We start from the raw sequence: 21,331 nt of genomic DNA, 5'->3' as shown, positions 1-21,331 counted from the left end.
CCCCCACTACCAACACCTAAGTCAAGATTGCATTATTTGAGATAATGGAAGCAACCCAAGTGTCCATCTATAGATGAATGGATAGAAAGGATGTAGGGTATGTGTGTAAACATATATACACATTCATGTATACATACATATACAACATGTGTACACATGCACTGGAATATTACTAAGCCATTGAAAAGGATAAGATCTTGCCATTTGCAACAACACAAATGGAACTAGAGGGTATTACGGTAAGTGAAGTAAGTCTGATAGAGAAAGACAAATACCATATGATTTCACTCGTGTGGAATTTGAGAAACAAAACAAATGAACAGATAAAGAAAAAGAGACAAAAGACTAGACTCTTAAATACAGAAAGCAAAGTGGTAGTTTCCAGAGAGGAGGTGGGTGGAGGGATAGGTGAAATAAAGGGCATTAAGAATACACTTATCATGGGGCGCCTGGGTGGCTTAGTCGGTTAAGCGTCCGACTTTTACTTAGGTCATGATCTCGCGGTTCGTGGGTTCGAGTCCCGCGTCGGGCTCTGTGCTGACTGCCAGCTCAGAGCCTGGAGCCTGTTTCAGTCTGTGACTCCCTCTCTCTGACCCTCCCCTGCTCACACTGTCTTTCTCTCTCTCTCCTAGAAATAAATAAAAATATTAAAAAAAAATATATACTTATCATGATGAATTATTCAATCATTATGTTGTATGCTGAAATCAATAGAACACTGTATGTTAATTATACTTAAATTTAAAAATATTGCATTGTTTGTACAGTTCTTTCACTGTGTTTTAAGAACATAGTCTCCTTTCTGGTAAGGGAAGGAAGGAGATAGAAATATGGCTGATTAAAATATGCATAATTTAAAATGTAAGAAGGCAAAGAATTAAATTGTTAGCCTGATACAGTCTTCTTTTTGGACCCCATTATTAAGAAGGGATCATTTGCATAGGGTCTGGGCTTACTTCCTTTGCTGAGAAAATATACTAACTAGTAAACTTTCAGAGGTGGAGGGAGCTTTAGAGATCGTCTGTTCCAGTGTATAAGACAGACAATTTGTTGTTGTTAAAACTCTAAATCATTAAGGTCTTCTGTGCTAGATATTGAGGTTTAGATACATTTTCCCTAATCCTTAATAATTCTGGAAAGGTATGTGTTAGATCCCCTTTCGAGATAAGAAAACAGACTAAGCGCAAGTGACTTGCCTAAGGATATACTTTAGTTATAGGGCCAAGGGATTTGGACCCAGATCTGTTTGTTTTTTAGCCAATTCACTTAGGTCCCATTAGTTTACTATTCTTTTTGATTAGAATTTATAGACTTAATATTTTGTGAGATCACTCGTTTCTTTGGCACAAAATTATGATAATTTATATTCAGTATTTCTTTTTTGGGGTTTCCTTTTGTTTTGGCTTTTACAGAATCAGAACAGGAAATTATGACTTCTGATTCTTTAAAAACATTTTTTTATTTAAAAAAAATTTTAAGTGTGTGTGTGCATGCAAGTGGGAGAGGGAGAGAGAGAGAATCCCAAGCAGGTTGCACACCATCAGTGCAGAGCCTGATGTGGGGCTCAGACCCACAAACCACGAGATCATGACCTGAGCCAGAGTCAAAAGTTAAGGCACTTAACTCACTGAGCCACTCAGGTGCCCCCATGACTCCTGATTCTTAAGGTGTTTTTTTTTTTTTTAATTGTGAAAGATAACATGCTTTCAGAAAAGAAGATAAAATGTATGTGTGGTTTCATAAATAAAGGGATACCCAATAACTGTTATCCAGGTCAACAAATAGTCTACCTGTGTATGACTTGACTCCCTTAGCACAAGAACTAAGCCCAGACTCTAGGCAGATGTTCAGTACTTAACTATTGGTTCCCAAATGATTATTATTCTGTCTCTTCCCCCTAAGCGTTAACCACTATCCTGACTTCCAGTGACCATTTCTAAGCAGTTTGACAACCCAGACGTGATTTGTAAATGTATCTCAGTTTTTTAAATGACTTTCTTTCCATAGACTAGAAGTTGCTTAAAACCATAGATAACAGGTTAGAGATTAATATTGTTTGGGTCATAGGGGAGTGTTTGATTTGATTAATAAAACAAACTTCAAAAATTCAGTTAAGGGCAAATAATTGCTGTGCCAGTTATAATTAGTATTGGCCAGTCCTTTGGGCTATGATTCAGATTTGTTTCTCATTTATTCCAATTTCCTCCCATTCCAAAAAAGTAATAGCTTTTTTGCACTAATATCATTCTAAATATGTATTATATCCTATGGGATAACTACATATGCAGTTTGCCATATCATAATGTCCATTTTGTCCCTCTCTTACAGCATGGGTAAGTTCTCTATCCATGGGGATGATTTTCTTTTGCTGCCCAATAGCCAGCGTCTTCACAGACATGTTTGGTTGTCAGAGGACAGCTGTCATGGGTGCTGCTGTTGGATTCATTGGACTCCTGTCCAGTTCCTTTGTAAGGTAAGGACTTGGTTCTTCGTGCTGCTTTTGAAGAACTGTTAGATACCAAAAAGTTGTGCTTTTAGACACTTTGCTGTTTACAAGGAAAAAACCCCTCCTTTTCCATTGTGTAAGCTTTAAGCAGTATGACTTATACAGTGTTATACATGGCCACAAGTCAGAGCTTCATAATTTGAATGCTTTTGTTTGCAGCTCTCTCATATTTTTTATTCAATTTCATTTTTTTAACCCACTGATCAAAAACTGTCTGACTTTCAGGGGTACAAGGGGGAAATGTGGTATAAATTCCAGGTGTTGAACAGTGGACCCCCTTGCTTATAGTTCAAGTTCTGCTTTCGTAGGAAAGCCTTCTGTAGCAACTCCTGGTCACATCAGAGTCCCTTCTCGGAATCCTTTTTACACACATGAGCGATATTTACAGATTTACACTGCATGCATTCAGTTGTCAAACTTCAACAATTTGAACTAGCTGTTACTGAGGTGAAAATTTAGAAGTGAAAGATGCTGAGCAGCATTGAAAATGCCATCATTTGTGCTTGCATGCCTTACTCTGTAGGAGATGTATGAAGCTTACTATCACCCAGCACTTAGCACTTAAAATCGTGCCCAAGAGAATGTTTCCGATTTGTATTCATGGCTCTCTGGTTTTCCAACGGACAGGTTTACGATACTGTGGAATATTGTATAGATATAGGTGTTCATGATACTGTGCTGCCTGCACTGTTTTTAATATATGATTTGGAAAAGGCAGAGAAATGTATAATAGATTTAGATTTTTCCTTTAAAATTCTTAAATAAAAATAGTACCATAAGTAAGTTGCAGTTATCTTGAAAACTACTTATATGGAAAAACTGAGGCACTGAGGCAGAATGCATGAAGTATTTTGTTCTGTATTATTTGAGTAGATGTCTTGTTTCACTTAAGATTATGAGTAGGGTGTTTTTCACATTTTTAATAGTTTCCATCAAGTACCTGGAGTCTGTAACTGCTAAATATAGGCTTATGGGATAGAGTGGAGATTCAGTAAAGGGTGATCATAGTGAGGTAAAATTAATCTGGGGAAACCTGGGAGTAACTTTTGAGCCTCATTTGGAGATTGTGCTCCCTGTGGACTAATAAAGGGGGAAGGGCATCTCAGAGAGGATCGCCAACATGCCTTGATTTTATCAGATTCTAGAGTTCCTTTTGATTACCTTAGCATATTGCTAGACTAGTATTATTGTTCAAAATTTAATTATTAACCAGTTTTATCTAAGCTTCTAATAAATAATTTGTCTTTACTACTGATAGATAGCCTTTTGAATTGGGCTCTTCAAAAGAAAAAATTTTAGTATTCTTTCACTCCTTACCTTAATCATTTCAAGGAATGTAATAATCTCCTTTATGTTCATAAGAGATGTGTAATCAAGTTATTTGGTTAAACTATACAATCCTTAATCCTTTATTTTTCTTTTTGAGGCATACATGGCCTTAAAACTGACAAGTTGGAATCACGAATAACACACTTCACTTGGCCTTTCTGCAGTCAGAGCATGATCTCTTGTCTTGCACAACGCTGAGAGCAGTACAATACAGGGGCGAAGGTTGGTCTACAGCCCTTAGGCCAGCAAAAATGAGACAAAACTGCTTCTCTGTGCAAATGTTTCTGACATAACCTTGGGGAGAAAAATAGCAAATGCAGCTTTTCCTTTGAATAGATTGCTTAGTAAGTGCCTGGGAAGTTTCAATAAAATAATGAGTTTTTATAGTAAAATTAAAATTTTCAAAAGCTTTTATTGAGGCTAGGTTTTTTGTTGTTGTTGTTCATTAGTTTAATCACTGTCATTTTCCTGAGGCCCTTCCTGGCACTGTCCTTTCTGAGCTGTGGAGAGCATAGCAGTATGACCGAGTGCTGCACAGTTCGCCTAATATCCATGGAAAGAGGAAGAGGAACAAAATTACTATTGGCCTTAATGGTCATTCTTCACATACTTGAGGCATTTTATTATCCATTCAGATTACATTAAAATATTTTTTTTAATATATATTTTTTTTCTAGGAGAGAGAGAGAGAGAGAGACAGTGTGAGCAGGGGAGGGTCAGAGAGAGAGGGAGACACAGACTCTGAAATAGGCTCCAGGCTCTGAGCTGGCAGTCAGCACAGAGCCCGACGTGGGGCCTGAACCCACAAACCGCGAGATCATGACCTAAGCAAAAGTCGGACGCTTAACCGACTAAGCCACCCAGGTGCCCCTACAGTAAAATATTTTTTAAAAAATTAAGAAAAAAGTGGGGTGGCAGGGGGGCTTCTGGGTGGCTCAGTTGGTTGAGTGCCCAACTTTGGCTCAGGTCATGATCTTGCAGTGAGTTCAAGCCCTGTGTCAGGCTCTATGCTGACAGCTCAGAGCCTGGAACCTGCTTCAGATTCTGTGTCTCCCTCTCTCTCTGCCCTTCCTCTGCTCTCTCTCTCTCTCTCTCAAGAATGAATAAACATTAGAAAAAATTAAAAAATATTTTTAGTATCGTATTCTTAGCTTATTAATAGGTTTCTCACCTCTTTCTGTTAAATTTTTATTTGTATAAAATCTGTTGAAGAGCTAAAACCCACTTTTACTAGAAGGTTTTATTCTACCAAGCACTTGATAAAAATAATGAAAGCTGCTTTCCATCTCTTTCATCTTCCCACAGCTCCATCGAGCCTCTGTACCTTACCTATGGAATCATATTTGCGTGTGGCTGCTCCTTTGCATACCAGCCTTCGCTGGTCATTTTGGGACACTATTTCAAGAAGCGCCTTGGACTGGTGAATGGCATTGTCACCGCTGGCAGCAGCATCTTCACAATTTTGCTGCCTTTCCTTTTAAGGGTTCTGACCGACACCGTGGGCCTCTTTCACACACTGAGGGTCCTCTGCGTCTTCATGTTCGTTCTCTTCCTGGCTAGCTTTACGTACCGACCTCTTGCTCCAAGTGCCAAAGATAAAGAGGGTGGAACCAAAGGAGGCAACAACAGATTCTCCCTCTTTTCCAGGAGGAAGTTTAGTCCTCCAAAAAAAGTTTTCAATTTTGCCCTCTTCAAGGTGAGAGCTTATGCAGTTTGGGCAGTTGGAATACCACTTGCACTTTTTGGATACTTCGTGCCTTATGTTCACTTGGTGAGTATGCTTCTCTGGCTTTGCTGGTAATGCGTATGAATATTTCATACTTAGGAGAGCAAGATAGATCACACTGAAGTTGACCTTAAACATTATCCTGGCTGTAATTCAGGGAATCCTGAGAGTCAGGGTCCCTTGACATAGACCATGAGATCGTTAGATCTGTGTCCAATAGATCATTAAACAGAGGATAGGTTTCATGGTATGCTTTGGTATTTTAAAAATTGCTAAACCTTAAAAACCAGAAAAAACTGTAAAAAAAAAAAAAAAAAAGACGGAGGGCGGCTAAAATACTGGAACAGATGTCATCAATACAAAAAACTTGGTCACTTTTTCTTTAAGTAGCTTACAAATCATCATCAGGGACAAAGATGGGGCAATGATTTTGCCAACATCAATACATTATTTTTTGACAGAATGGTACAGAAATTAGGAAGCTGTAAAAGCCAAATGGCCTTGACACAAAGAAACATTACACCTACTTGTGGGATACTTCCGGGAAAGTGGGAATTCTACTCAGAGGATTATTTCAGAAATGTTAGTTAGCAACTTCCAAATGAGGGGAGAGCAAGAATTTCATAGAAAATTAAGAATTCAAGTGCTCAAGCAATTTATTTTATTTATTTCTATCTCAAAGACAAATTCAAGCCTCTTTTATACTGAAACAAGAATAAGCAGTATCTAAAGTATTTGCCCCTGGCAAAATTTGCTGCCAAGTGGTTATTATGTTCCTTCTTTTTTTCTTCCTATTGTTGATAAATGACAAAATGATGCGAGGATGCATTCTTCTATTGTATGTGTACCGTGTGTATGAAGTGGGATCTTTTCTAGCTTTTAGTCTACTTTTGGATATTTGTGTAAGTTTTCTTTAAAGTTTTGGTGGAAGTTGGTAACACAGCTCAAGGATTTCTGGGTTCAAGGAGTCAGCCAGTAAACTATGTCATCAGCCCTTTGTGGCTTCCTATGCTTAGTCCAGAAAAGAATCAAGTCAAGGAAACAGAAAGAGAAATGGTAAGCAGTCCTGGATCGAAGGCTAATTTTGATTTCTCAATTCTCCTAATTCTAGTTTTGCCAGAGGTGTTGAAGAAGCAACTGAGAATAGCAGTAGGAGGCAAGGAGAAAGACTAGTTTTTAGTCCTCTGAGTCACTAGGCATTTTGCAGAGACTGAGGTACTAGGTAAAATCACCTCATATGTGACACCTGTCACATATGTAGTATGTGACTACATTTTAGTTTTAGTATGTGGCTACATCTTGACCTTACAGTCCATTTTTCCCTTTTAGGAAGGCATATCTGAACCATCTGAAGGTATTTTTTGTTGGAATATAGATTTATAGTGGGAGGATCCACTTTACCAACTATTTCTTCCATGGCTTCTATACTTAAAACATTTGTGGTGTCCTTTTCAAATATGAGTAGATTTAAAAAAAAAAATTCTCTTGGAGTAGGGGGTTGCCTGGGTGGCTCAGTTGGTTAAGCATCCAATTTCAGCTCAGGTCATGACCTTGTGGTTCATGAGTTTGAGACCTCTGTGCTGACCACTCAGAGCCTGGAGCCTTCTTCAGATTCTGTGTCTCCTTCTCTCTCTGCATCTCCCCTGCTTCTGCTCTCTCTTTCTCAAATAAATAAACATTTTTTAAAAATTTAAAGAAATTTTCTTAGGTACTACAAAGTGAGCACACACCGAGAAATCGGTATCTCAGGCTTTTTTTTTTTTAATAAAGGTTTTCTGCAATTCATGACTAATTTTTTTAATGTTTATTTTTGAGAGAGAGACAGAGTATGAGCAGAGGAAAGGCAGAGAGAGATGGAGACACAGAATCTGAAGCAGGTTCCAGGCTCTGAGCTGTTAGCACAGAGCCCAGTGTAGGGCTTGAACCCATTAGCTGTGGGATCATGACCTGAGCCGAAGTCGGATGCTTAACGAACTGAGCCATCCAGGCGCTCCTGTTTTGTTAATACCAGACATTTACTGAAGGACAAGTGGTGGGTGACTATCTAGTTATTCTTGTAACATATTTATAATTTGTAAATTAATTTCACATATATTATTTAATCTGTCCTTCACAAAAAACCTGTGACTTAGGCAAAATATTATTAGTCCATATCGTGTAGGTTGGAAAACAGATGAATCATTAGCAAAGATGTTAAGTGACTTCCTTTTCACGTTCAAAGATATTAAGTGAAATGAGTATGCCTAAGGAAATTTAATAAATATGTTATTGGTCTTCTTAAATTTCATAGCAAGTGATGAGTTAGATCATATTCTAGATATTATTATTGGGAGACTATAAATCAGATAGTACAGAGAACAATAAGGTCTCTGTTAACTTTGATAACAAACCAGGTCTTTTTTCTGCTCTCCTTCCTTCCAGGCATGTTTTCTTAGAAATTGTGTTGATATTTTTCATTTGTGATTTTCTCATCATCAAACTGTTAAAACACTAAAAGTCATGTTGGAGAGGAAACCCCAGACAGTTAAATGCCATGCGGGCTGTTGAAGTCTTGTTTAATGGTTGCACCAAGTTCGTATCTGTGTTGTAAATTAAGGTTTGGATTGTGGATAGTTGCTTAATCCACACTTCATGCATCCAGCCTTCCCCTTAGAGGAGGAAAAAGTGTCTTACATATTTCCAAACACAAGTAGATGATGTTCAATTCATATCAAACCCTTTGTTGTGTGTTGAAGGGAACACACACAAGAGATATAAGAATCTGTCGAAGGAGGATAAAATCTAGTAAATGTAATAATAAAAACTGTTCTATAGTTTATAACTTTTACATACATTATTTCATCTTCACAACAGTGGAATACTTGTGATGTAGCATCTTCATTTCATTGATATAAAGACTGAGGCACTGAGAGATTTAAAAACTTGCCCAGGATCACAGAAATAGTGACTGGGTAATTGCTAGTGTGGCATTTCTGTTCCAGAAGCAGTACTGTATATTGGGTCAAGGTAAGGGCTCTGCAGTAAGATAGATCTGAGTTTTGTCCCTGACTAGTTGCATGACCTTGAATAACTTCTGCAAGCATCAGTTTCTTCATCTATAAAATAGAGATAAACTCAGTTTTGTAGCGTTGTTGTAAGGATTAGGAAAAAATGTATGTAGAGCATCTATCCAATTCTGGTATAAAAACGAGAGTGATTTTAATTTAAAGATAATGTGATTGCCGATTGAGGGGCTTTAAGTGAGGGCTATAGAAGAGTCAAAGGAGAGGGATGATATTCATTTGGAAAAGTGCTTAGTAAAAGCTTCCCAGGATTGGAGTTGGGCCTTGAGCTTGAGGTTGGTGTTAAGTTCAGATCCCTCATCAACCAGGGAACTAATTTATCTAGTTCTTCTTTGAAGATTCAGAAGTACAATGAAGTGGTTAGGTTAAAAACTGTAAGATTTTTACCTGCTAGACTGTACATGATGACTTGAGCATATGCCTCCTTTGCATCAGTCTTGCTCTTGAAGCAAGAGGTCTTATATTTTAGTAGTTGACTTTTAATGATGAAGAATCCTATTGCTTCCTGAAAACTGTCAAATGATTTCTCTTTTAGGCCTACCTTCTTCTTCTTTTTTTTTTTTTTAATGTTTTATTTATTTCTAGGAGAGAGAGAGAGAGAGACAGCGTGAGCAGGGGAGGGTCAGAGAGAGAGGGAGTCACAGACTGAAACAAGCTCCAGGCTCCGAGCTGGCAGTCAGCACAGAGCCCGACGCGGGGCTCGAACCCACGAACCGCGAGATCATGACCTAAGCGAAAGTCGGACGCTTAACCGACTAAGCCACCCAGTCGCCCCTAGGCCTACCTTCTTAAAATTGCCACTGCGAGGGTACAAATCTTCTAGGATCAGTTTAAGTGAGGCCTAACTTTCTAGATAACCATATCTAGTGGCAGCTCCTTCAGTTATTATTATTTGCCCCTTTTGCCTGAGAGTTGTTTTATTTATTTTTTTTTAAATGTTTTTATTTATTTCTAGGAGAGAGAGAGAGAGAGAGAGAGAGACAGCGTGAGCAGGGGAGGGTCAGAGAGAGAAGGAGTCACAGACCGAAACAGGCTCCAGGCTCCGAGCTGGCAGTCAGCACAGAGCCCGACGCGGGGCTCGAACCCACGAACCGCGAGATCATGACCCAAGCGAAAGTCGGACGCTTAACCGACTAAGCCACCCAGGCGCCCCGCCTGAGAGTTGTTTTACATTGTTTTCCGGGCTACATATTTATGGCTTCTCTTATCCAGTTTTTCTTCATTAGCTTCCAAAAGTATAACACTCTCTTAGTTTTCGTCCTACTTCTCCATTACTCTGTAGTTTCTTTGCTGGTTCCTTTTTCACCCTGACTCTTAATATCCATTTGTTCCAGGGCTTGTCCTGATCTTTTTATCTACTCAGTCCACTGGTGGTTTCTTCCAGCCTCCAGAGTTCAAGCATCATATACATGCCAGTGACTCTAAATTTGTATTTCTCACCCATTCCTCTTTCCTGAACTCTCTACCAGGCTTTGAGAACCAACTGCCTACTTAATATTTCCACTCGAATGACTGCTAGCTCTTTGAGATTTAATATGTCCAACCCTGAAGTCCTGATCTTACCCCTCACAAACACGCTCTGCCTCCCGCCAGTCCCCGTCTTAGGAGATGGCAATTTCATCCTTCTAAGTGATCAGGCCCCCAAACCTGGAATCATCCTTTTCACTTCTTTCTTTCATATTACACTCCTGATCCGGTCTGGAAATGCTGGTGATTCTCCTTCCAAAATATACCCAGGATCTGACCACCTTTCATTATCCTCACTACTACACCTTAGACCAGGCCACCATCATCCCCAGCCTGAATCATTGCAATTGCCTCCTAACTGGTCTCCCTGCTACCTTCCCTGCCTGCTGCAGTCTGTCTTCTACACAGAAGCCACCAGTGTTCTTTCAATACATAAATCACTCTGCTCAAAATCCTTCCATGGCTACCCATTTCTTTGAGAGTAAAAACTACTGTCCTTATAGTGGCCTACAAGGTGCTCCATGATCTGGCCCCTCCTCCCTCTCTGATCTCATCTTTATCTTTCCCCCCCTTGCTCACTCTGCTCCTACCACACTGTTCTTTTGGTTATTTATCCTTTTCTTAAAAGATTTTATTTTTAAGTAATCTCTACACCCAACATGGGGCTTGAACCCACAGCCCTGAGATCAGGTGTCACAGCGTTCCCCTCTTCACCTTTTAATGAGGCACACCTTGACCACCTGGTTACAACTCCCTCCTTCCTTCTCCCCCCCACAGCATTTCCAAACACCCTCACACTGCTCTTTTTCTTTTTCGATAGCACCCAATACCTTCTAACGTATTACAAAATTTACTTATTATGGTTATTGTCGGCTATCTGTGTGTGTGTGTGTGTATATACATATACACACACACACATCTGCTAGAATATAAACCTCATGAAGCTAAGGATCTTTTTTGTTTTGTTCAGTGATAGATCCTAAACATCTAGCACAAAGCATATTGGATGCTTAAGTATTTTTCCAATGACTGAATATAAAGCAACATTGTATAAGCAATTTATATTTCTTACCATTTTGATCTTTAAAATCTATTTGATGCCTCTATTTGATGCCATAATGATTTTTTACATCTTATACATTTATGTACTTTTCTCATTTTATACGACATGAGTGCATTTCATATTCATTAAACAGTTAATAACTCAGAAAATTTCAGAATAATTAATACTAATGCCATCTTTTTAAAAAATATTTATTTATTTTTGAGAGAGAGAGAGCATGAGCAGGGTAGGGCAGAGAGAGAGGGAGACACAGAATCCAAAGCAGGCTCCAGGCTCTGAGCCGTCAGCCCAGAGCCCGACACAGGGCTCAAACTCACCAACTGCAAGATCATGAATTTGGCCGCTTAACCAACTAAGCCACCCAAGTGCCCCATCATCTTTTTTTTTTAAGTTTATTTATTTGAGAGAGAAAAAGAACAAGTTGGGGGAGGGGCAGAGAGAGGGAGAGAGAGAGTCCTAAGCAGGTTCCAACACTGTTAGTGCAGAGCCCAAAGTGGGGCTTGAACCCACAAACCGCGAGATCATGACTTGAGCCAAAATCAAGAATTGGATGCTCAACTAACTAAGCCACATAGGCACTCCAGTGCCATCTTTTTTTATTAAAATATTTTTTTAATGTTTTCATTTATTTTTAAGAGAGAGACAGAGTGTGAGAGGGGAGGGACAGAGATAGAGGAAGACACAGAATCCGAAGCAGGCTCCATGCTAATAGCTCAGAGCCTGATGTGGGGCTTGAACTCACGAACTGTGAGATCATGGCCTGAGCCGAAATCAGATGCCCAACCAGCTGAGCCACCCAGGCGCCCCTCTGATAATAATTCATGTGTTTTTTTCTGACCCACACCTTTATATGCATATGTTGAAATTATAACTTGATAAATAGAAGAAATTTCTATGTCTCTGTCACTACTGTAAGTATACGGAAGGAGGGAATAGGAACGCTTGGTAGCCATCCTCATTAACTAGGAAAGCTAGACAGCTGGTGTCTGCCCTACTATGTAGCAACTGAAAATCTTAAAGAGCCTTGGCTAGTGTGTGTTGGAACAGGATAGGATGCAGAAGCCATAGCCTGACCACAAGTCTACGTAACTTTGGTAAGACACAGGGCCACATCAGTCAGATGACTGATAAATGCCTAAGAATGACAATGATAATGTAGCTTTTCTAGGTGACATGAAGTGCTCCATCCTCAATAAAGGGATGATGATTTAGGTTTAATTACTTTCATATCTCTCCACCACTACTCATCTTGAAAAGCAGGTATTTATAGTACTGTGTTCTTTGACTCTAGACTTTAGTTTTCAGCTTTAGACCCACATAGTTCTCTGTCAGGGAGAAGATGCCTGACTCATGTTGTAATCTGCAATGTATGTGTTGATTAGCCAGTTTTCAAAAACTTCATGATAAGATAGGAATGTGTCAGTTTTGTGTCAGGAAATAATTGTTCTCAAAAGAAACTTTGATCTGGTAGAAAGACCCATGTATCTGATTCTGTGGTCAAAGACACAGTCATTTGCATGCTGACAGGACAGTTAAGTGGAGATCAAGTCCAGTGGTAATTGGGGACAAACAATTTATATTTTTAAACTAGAAGTGAAATTTTGAGACCAACATGCCAATAAATAGGGCATGTAGTACCTCAAGAGACATTTTATAGCTTTGATTAATGCCAGATGCTCTCATGGTCAATGCAGAAATGTCACCGTTAGACCTCATTGGCCAGGGGCCTTCTCTTCATATTGGTAAAGCAGGAATTCTCTTAGCCAGACGTCAGGCCGCTGAGGCATGCAAACAGGAACAGCATACATGCTTCTGTCAGTGTGAGGCTTCCGCAGAGGGAGATCCAGGTAACAGTTGTCAAGAATCCATAACGCATCAAGCATTTTCACAAAATCTCATGTAACCATCACAAGGAGGAATGTATCAAGTATAATAAACAATTACAGAGTTAGGGCTAAGGAAATGACTGTGCTAAGTTATGCTTCTTCAAGGTCACTCACTGAGTTATGCTCAGAGCTGGGAGTTGAACACAAGTGTTGGAGTCTAAGTCTCATGTTCTTTTTATGAAAGAGTCTGCTGTTCCTCCATCAAGTCACCCCACAGATGGACTATTGCCTGTCATCAGGCCAAGTTTTCTTTGCCTTGAAAGTCTCCTTTCCATTCTCAGAACTAAGAATGGAGGCATTGCTGGGCCAGCACAGCTCTCCCAGCCTGCCGCGCAGCCGTGGACGGGACTGTGGAGGAGATGGGCTTCTGCTCTGATGTGATGTAAAGGAGAGGATGCCATGTAACCGTATTTCCAGCCCTGTAACCGTATTTCCAGCCCTATGGCAACTCTTCTATCTCTACTACATAGTCGGTAGGAGAAAAATGAATCGCTTTTCACAACCTGTGACAAACAGAATAGGGAATATACACAGTTCTACATTAGGTTTTGAGTTCTACAATAAACATTAAGCATAGCAGAAGAAAAAATATGGACAAATGTAAAAATTTATAGCAAGATCCAACCTCTTTTAGTTAACCTAAGTACTATTATAGGAAAATGGAAAAAAAAGTTGCTTATATTTTAGAGTTATTATCTGTTTATCATCTATCATCTATCTATCTATCTATCTATCTATCTATCTATCTATCTATCTATCTATCTATCTTTACATCCATCACTGATAGATCGTTAGTGTCCTGAGAAGGCCCTAAAGAGTCCTGGTGTTGGAAAGCTGTTCCTTCTCTCTTGTTAATGTGTAAATTTCACATTAGCAACTTTCTGTTGTGTTTTTAAGTATCTCAGGTTTTATTTGTTAAAATATACTTTTGAATAATTTCAAAATTTAATTACTATGTGGATATTTGCTTATCCCTCAATTGCTTGGATTAGTATCAAATTAAAGTTTGTTGAAATTTGAAGGACCTAAATTATCCGGTAAGGGTCCTATTGTGATTTTTATGTCAATTAGAAGATGGATAGAAATAGAAATAGAAATCTTATTTGAAGACTCTTCCGTTTGTGAGGCTTTACTTGGACACTAGCTTTATCGGGTGATTCTGGCAGGGGACAGAGTTGTCTGATCCACTGAGACCCATGTCTGCTAATTTAACCTTATCTCCAAGTTCTGGAGCATCTCTTTTGGAGAAGCCCTTGTAGGCACTAACTCCAGGATTACAGAGCAGAATAGGCCTTAGTTATACATTTGTCCTAAAGGGAAGAGTCTTTAGTGCCCAAAGCAAGTTTGAGGGCTGCACATCTGTTACGGATTAGCCCCCAGATTGCCCATGCCACTGTCCATTTCCCATTTGCTTTTCCTGCTTTCCATTATCTGTATCTAGGTTTTTACCTTTCTCTGCCCATTGGCAGCTCACTTGTAACGAGGAAGTTTATATTCCTTTGTAACAAACTGGAGAAAAGCCCACCTACTGGTAGGCAGGGCCTGCCATGTGGAGGCAGAACGGCCAACATGGACAGCTGGTGTGCAGGTCCCAGGCCAGCTGTGTCTGCACCCTTGCCAGTTGAACAGATGCACATCCAGTCTTGGAGTAACATGGCAGGAACAGCTGCTGCATCCCGAGCTCCTGAGCATGTGGTTTAGGATTCCGTGGGCCCAGTCCTCACAGCTATGGAAGGATTTGTTTAAAACCACGACTTTCTTAAGCAAATGTAACATTTATTGATTTCCCACATTTTTATTGACATTTGACATACAAGAAGCTCCCACAAACCTTTATCTTTCGTTGGAGTCTCAGGGCCACGCTGGGAGATAGGTGGTGATGCAAGGCTGGTAGCTGGTTTGGCCGGGGCTCGAGCCTGGCTCCTTGGAAGACTGGCTTTTAAATAAGATATTTATGTACCTGTAAAGATATAAGTCATTTACGAGTTGAAAGAGATTGTATGGGTGATTTAGTTGCACTTTTTTAGTGAGACTGGTAAAGGAACTAAGGCACAGAAAGGTTAAGTTGCTTGCCAAAAGTCACATCGTGATAAAGCTGCAGAACCAGTGTAACATCCAGGAATATCCATGGAAGATAAATGGATGTTTATTGTAGCCTAAAATATAAATGTGTACATAGTAGAAACAGAATCGTTAGAGGAATGGCAGAGTTTTCTCACAAAACATAACCCTAGTCAACTCAGGATTCAGTTCTTAGTGGGGGCGTTCCTTTGCCATTTTGACACATTCCACTTCTTCAAAGTTGCCATTAGCAGTTATCCTGGTTTTGTTTTCTTTCTCTTAATGATCTCTTTGGAGCTCAGGGTCAGGGTTGTTGTGTGTCAGAGCCCAGAGAATGCAGACCTCATAGTCGGATCCTTATAAACCACAGGTTATTGTGCTTTGGGCCAGGGCTGGGCTGCTGAGCTGATCTCTCTTGCTGCATTGATCCCTGATCACAGTAAGGTTCTGACAGGAGAAAAGCCTTGGGGCTGGTTACAACCATGGGGATGATGGTTGCCGTGCTTTGGAAACATTTTAAAACTGATTTATGGTGGAATTGTATAATCTGAAGAGTTTCCCTGTCAGTCTTGCTTGCACTATAATCAGATTACTGATATGGAGTTAACATTTGAATTTTGTTTTTAGTCTAGTGGCTAAAACAATAGAGCTAAATACTAGGAGCTAATGTTTTTATTTTCTCCCTTTTATTTTTTAATGTTTATTTTGTGTGTGTGAGAGAGAGAGAGAGAGAGAGAGAGCGCGAGCACGTGCACGAGCAGGGCAGGGCCAGAGAGAGAGGGAGACACAGAATCAGAAGCAGGTTTCAGGCTCTGAGCTGTCAGTACAGAGCCCAGTGCAGGGCTTGAATTCACTGACCACGAGATAATGACCTGAGCCAAAGTTGGATGCTTAACTGAGAGAGCCACCAAGGTGCCCCCAAATTTTCTAATTTAAGTACAGCTGACACTTGACCAATGCAGGGGTTAGAGGTACTGGACCCCCATGTGGTCAGAAATCTCCAGATAACTTTTGGCTTCTCCAAAACTTTACTACTAATAGTCTAGTCTACTGTTGACAGGAAGCCTTACTGATAATAAGCTGCCAGTTAAAACATATTAACATATGTTATATGTGTTATATACTGTATTCTTACAATAAAATAAGCTAGAGAAAATATTAAAATTTAAGAGAAGGATTATATAACAGACCACTTAACAAAAAAACTTATAAGAAATGTGTGGGTTGTACATGTGTATATAAGCACCACACAGTAAATCTCGATAAATCCTGATATTTAAATTAATACACTATACAAAGAGATATTCTTGTGTCAAATTTATAAGCCTATTTTAAAATGAAAAAGAAAAAAAAAACAAATTACATTTGACCCTTGAACAACATGGGTTTGAACTGTGTGGGTCAACTTATACACAGATTTTTTTCAATAAATACAGTATAGTACTGTAAATGTATTTTCTCCTGGAGTTTTTAAAAATTTTCCATTTATTAATCTATCTTTACACCCAACATGGGGCTTGACCTCATGACCCTGAGATCAAGAGTCTTAAACTCTACCAACTGAGCCAGCCAGACACCCCACAAACAGACATTTTTTGATTAAATTCTCACAGCAACCTTTTGGGAGGAAAGCAGTACTGATACTGAATAGATTAAGAACCTTGAGGATCAGAGGTTTTATTTGTTCAAAGTAGCACAGTAAGTGGCAGGGGTGTTAGTAGTATCAGAATGGGTTATTCCCATTAATCTGCCAGTTGTTTTTTTTTTTTTTTCTTCCTTGCATGTGTGTGGCTGCTTCTATTTACAGCTCAGTTGAACAGATTCAAACATTCATTTGTTTGACAAAAACTCACTGGGCACCTGCTGGGTGCCACTAACATTCTAGATGTGGGGATGCAGGGGTGAGAACAGATGTAATCTCTGCCTTCACAGAGCTTGATAGATAAGTAACACATAAGTAAACAAGGTAGTTTTCGAATAGTGATGTTTTCTTTGAGGAAAATAAAAAGAGATGGAAGGTGATGGTGGAAGGTCACTTCAGTTTGGCAAGTCAGGGACAACTTTGAGGAGGTGACAGTAAGTGCCTTCTGTGGATTAGGGGCAGTATTAGATATGTGAAGGATGTAAAAACAAGATTGCTTCCTATTGCCCTTGGGAAACCTGGGACATAGAGTCTCTCTAATTTCTATCGTTAAGGCCAGCCAATTACCAATGATTTTTTAATCCAACTTTTTATCTGGTGTATTATATTAAAAACTGCATGTTGAAAAATTTAAAACCTTACATAGGACCCAAGCATTGCTTTTTCTTCAGATACTTCACTCACTATGTGTATCTTCTAAAAAAATACACTACTCTTCCTCAGTCCTCATGGTTATTACGTTAATAGACATCTCTCCTTCCCTTTATCCCCACTTCTTTGAGATTTTTTCCCAAGGCTGTTTATGCTTTTCTTGCCCTTCTAACCTTGCACTTATTTCCCTGCAGATCTCAACATCTGCTGCAATTTGACCACTCAGGTTAGTGAAACTTTGCCCATTAATCAGTTTTGTGCCTTAGGCAGTATTCACCAGCATTCTCCTACTTAAGATGAATAAGGTTCTTTACTTTGGGCCACTTCTACTTCATTAATGGTGGAAGTTAAAGAACTACAGAACACTCTCATCAAAACAAGCTGGCTGGGTTGTTTTGTTTGTCTGCTTTTTAGGTTGTTTTTGTTTTTGTTTTCTCAAACTCTAATATACTAACATAGGAACTTGACAGGACAGGACATAATACTGATCATTTACAAAGAAGTAAACTAAAGCAAGCTGCTGCTTTTAGTAAGACCATAAGATGTCATGTATATTCCAATTTATATTTAGACAGAGATAAGTGTTTCTAGGTAATTCAACATTAGTTTTTAGGAGTGATACATAATTTATATTCAGTCATGAAAATTATCCCTAGAATCTAGGAAGCTTTTGAAATTGTGGGGGAAGAAAGAAATCCACAGAGATTTTTGAATACCTGCTTTTAACTTTAATTGAAAACCAGCAATAGTATATCTTTGTCAAGCTCTTATCCTATGTAATGTATTCCATGCAAGTATGGAGAAGGCTGGTGAAAACTGGGTTTTTCTACAAAATACATTGGGGAGTTTTGTGTGGGAATCGTCCTGATGCCTCAGGACATGGTAAAGAATAAATGGGTAAAAGAGACTGGATACTTCGTAAGGGTAGGGACAGAGCGCCCTCTTCACTGCTCTGTCCCCAGCACCTAGCCTGTGCCGGGCACTCAAAATAGTTTTTGTCCATTTTCACCCTGAGCTTGTAGATTGGTTGAATTGCTAAAGTATCAATTCTCCTAATTTCTCTACTTGTGTTTCCTTTTTATTCTAATAGCACTTTATGTTCTTTAAGTTCTTTCTTTTGGTCTTCAGTATATAAACCTCGAAGATGAAAACACTTTTATCTCCATCTTACATGGAAAGACATTAGCTGGCTTAGAGATTTTCTCCGATCACACACATACAGTGACAGGATGTGGTTTACATAATAGAAAAGTACCCTTGTCTAGTTTCAAGGTGGAGTAATTTGAAGATCTGGAAATGGGTGGTAAGAAGTACATTGTTAACCGTGTTGAGACGAGATGTTACCTCCTATGTCTTATACTTTCTCCTAGCTGCTTCCAGAAGATTGGGATGACTGAGGGTTACTACAACCAAACAAGTAGGCTAACAGATGGTCTTGCCACTCTTGACCCCCACGTACATCTGTGGAGTTTAAAATATCACCATATATTGATGCTTGAATTTATGAGGCATTTTAATAGCCTCAACATAAATCAAATGTTCCTGTCCCTACTTAATTGTATCTCTGCTTACGTGAACACATGGTTTTTCCTTCTGTTTCTTACTCAGGAGCCTCCTCGGGGGTTTTTCAGAGTTCTTGCCACGTGTCTCTTTGCTTGTGCTCTTCAGCTTGCAGGGCACTCTCAACCCTGAGATCAGGATTACTCTGTCCCTGCCCCACCTCTTCCTTGTGAGGTGCCAAGCTCAGTACCATGTTTACCTTAACAGCAATCCTGTTGCATATCTAGAGCCATGTGTCAGACTTAGGCCCTCCTTTTCTCTCCTGAAATAAAATAGATCATAAAAAGTACCTGTACACATAATTTAAAACAGTGATACCTTACCCTTTAACATGAAAAAGAAATAAAAGAAGTAATTTAAAAAATTGTATGTATTTTAAAAGTTAACGTAGGGCCCTCTGATCAGATGGGGGGCCACCAAATGTGGGGCGTCCCAATTGGGTGGGGGTCATTAGCACAAGCAGTGAAAGAATTCATCCAAGGCAGAACAAAAAAAGGTGGAAGCTTATTGAATACCCCGTAAGGGAGCAGCAGGCAGGATAGCAAAAGTAGACTGTCCGTGAGGAGGTGGTGGTGGGGGAACCATAGTTCTGAGGCAGAGTGAGGAAGTATGGGGACTTCTGGAATTTTCCCTTCTTTGGTAATCTTAGGAATTGTGCCTGGTTATAATTGGTCATTTAGGGCCTGTGGCTATTTCAGGGTTGGTTACTTCATGAGCCTTTTTGCATACAGCTTGGTGGTCGCTGTGGGTCTTTTTTGCCTTGCTCAAGTTTCCATTGCTTCAAGCCAGTTGCCTACAAACAGCCTCTACTGTTAATGCTTGGGATACATGCTACAACATGGATGAAACTTGAAGACCTTCTGCTAAGTGAAATAAGCCATGGAAGGTCAAACACTGTATGATTCCATGTAGATGAGGTACCTAGAGTAGTCACATTCATAGAAATAAAGTAGAATTGTAGTTGCCAGGGGTTTGGCAAAATGGGGAGTTAGTGTTTAATGGCCACAGTGTTTCAGTCTGGGAAAATGAGGAACTTCTGGACCTGGATGGTGGTGATGGCTGCAGAAGAGGGTGAATGTATTTAATGCCACTGACCTGTACACTTAAAAAGTGGTTAAAATGGTACTGTTGTTCAACACAGTACTAGAAGTCCTAGCCTTAGCAATCAGACAACAAAAGAAAAGGGCATACAGATTGGCAAGGAAGGAAGAGGTCAAACTTTCACTCTTTGCAGATCATATGGTGTTCTATGTAGAAAACCTGAAAGGCTCCATCAAAAAACTGCTAGAACTGATCCATGACTTCAGCAAAGTCGCAGGTTATAAAATCAATGTCCAGAAATTGGTTACATTTCTGTACACCAATAATGAAGCAGCAGAAAGAGAAATCAAGGAATCAGTCCCATTTACAACTGCACCGAAAACCATAAGATAACTATGAATAAACCTAGCCAAAGAGATAAAAGGTCTATACACTGAAAACTATAGAAAGCTTGTGAAAGAAATTGAAGAAGGGGTGCCTGAGTGGCTCAGTTAAGCATCTGACTTCAGCTCAGGTCATGATCTCGTGGTTCATGAGTTTGAGCCCCACATCAGGCTCTGTGCTGACAGCTTAGAGCCTGGAGCCTGCTTTAGATTCTGTGTTTCCCTCTTTCTCTGTTCCTCCCCCCTCGTTTCCTTTCTGTCTCTCAAAACTAAAAGCATTTTTTAAAAATTTAAAAATTAAAAAAAAAATTGAAGAAGACACAAAGAAATGGAGAAACACTCCATGCTTATGGATTGGAAGAACAAATATTGTTAAAATATCTATACTACCCAAAGCAATCTACACATTCGTGCAATCACTACCAAAGTAACACTGGCGTTCTTTATAGAACTACAATAAACAATTCTAAAATTTGTATGGACAGGGAAATACAAATCAAAACGACACTGAGATACCACCTCACGCCAGTCAGAGTGGCTAAAATGAGTAAATCAGAGAACTCTAGATGCTGGCGAGGATGTGGAGAAACGGGCACCCTCCTACACTGTTGGTGGGAATGTAAACTGGTACAGCCCCTCTGGAAAACAGTGTGGAGGTTCCTTAGGAAATTAACAATAGAACTCCCCTATGACCCAGCAATAGAACTGCTAGGAATTTACCCAAGGGATACAGAAATGCTGATGCATAGGAGCACATGTACCCCAATGTTCATAGCAGCACTCTCAACAATAGCCAAAACATGGAAAGAGCCTAAGTGTCCATCAACAGATGAATGGATCAAGAAGATGTGGTTTATCTATACCATGGAATACTACATGGCAATGAAAAAGAATGAAATCTGGCCATGTGGAGCAACATGGATGGACCTTGAGGGTGTTATGCTGAGCGAAATA

General features: G+C 39.5%; 1 protein-coding gene across 2 annotated transcripts in view; it reads left to right on the top strand.

Annotated features, from left to right (window-relative positions):
• SLC16A10 (solute carrier family 16 member 10) overlaps positions 1-21,331 on the top strand; it is a 116,199-nt gene that overhangs the window by 68,750 nt on the left and 26,118 nt on the right. For both annotated transcript variants that reach the window (XM_039252200.1, XM_039252201.1), the window contains exons 2-3: positions 2,329-2,473; positions 5,141-5,606. In XM_039252200.1, the coding sequence (XP_039108131.1) occupies positions 2,329-2,473; positions 5,141-5,606 (611 nt within the window). The remainder of the gene's footprint in view (positions 1-2,328; positions 2,474-5,140; positions 5,607-21,331) is intronic.

This window comes from Hyaena hyaena, unplaced genomic scaffold (genome assembly GCF_003009895.1).
Source record: "Hyaena hyaena isolate Hyena2069 unplaced genomic scaffold, ASM300989v1 scaffold_412, whole genome shotgun sequence".
Lineage (NCBI taxonomy): Eukaryota > Metazoa > Chordata > Mammalia > Carnivora > Hyaenidae > Hyaena > Hyaena hyaena.
Note: the sequence above shows the minus strand (reverse complement) of the source record. Positions and strands in the feature narration are given on the sequence as shown.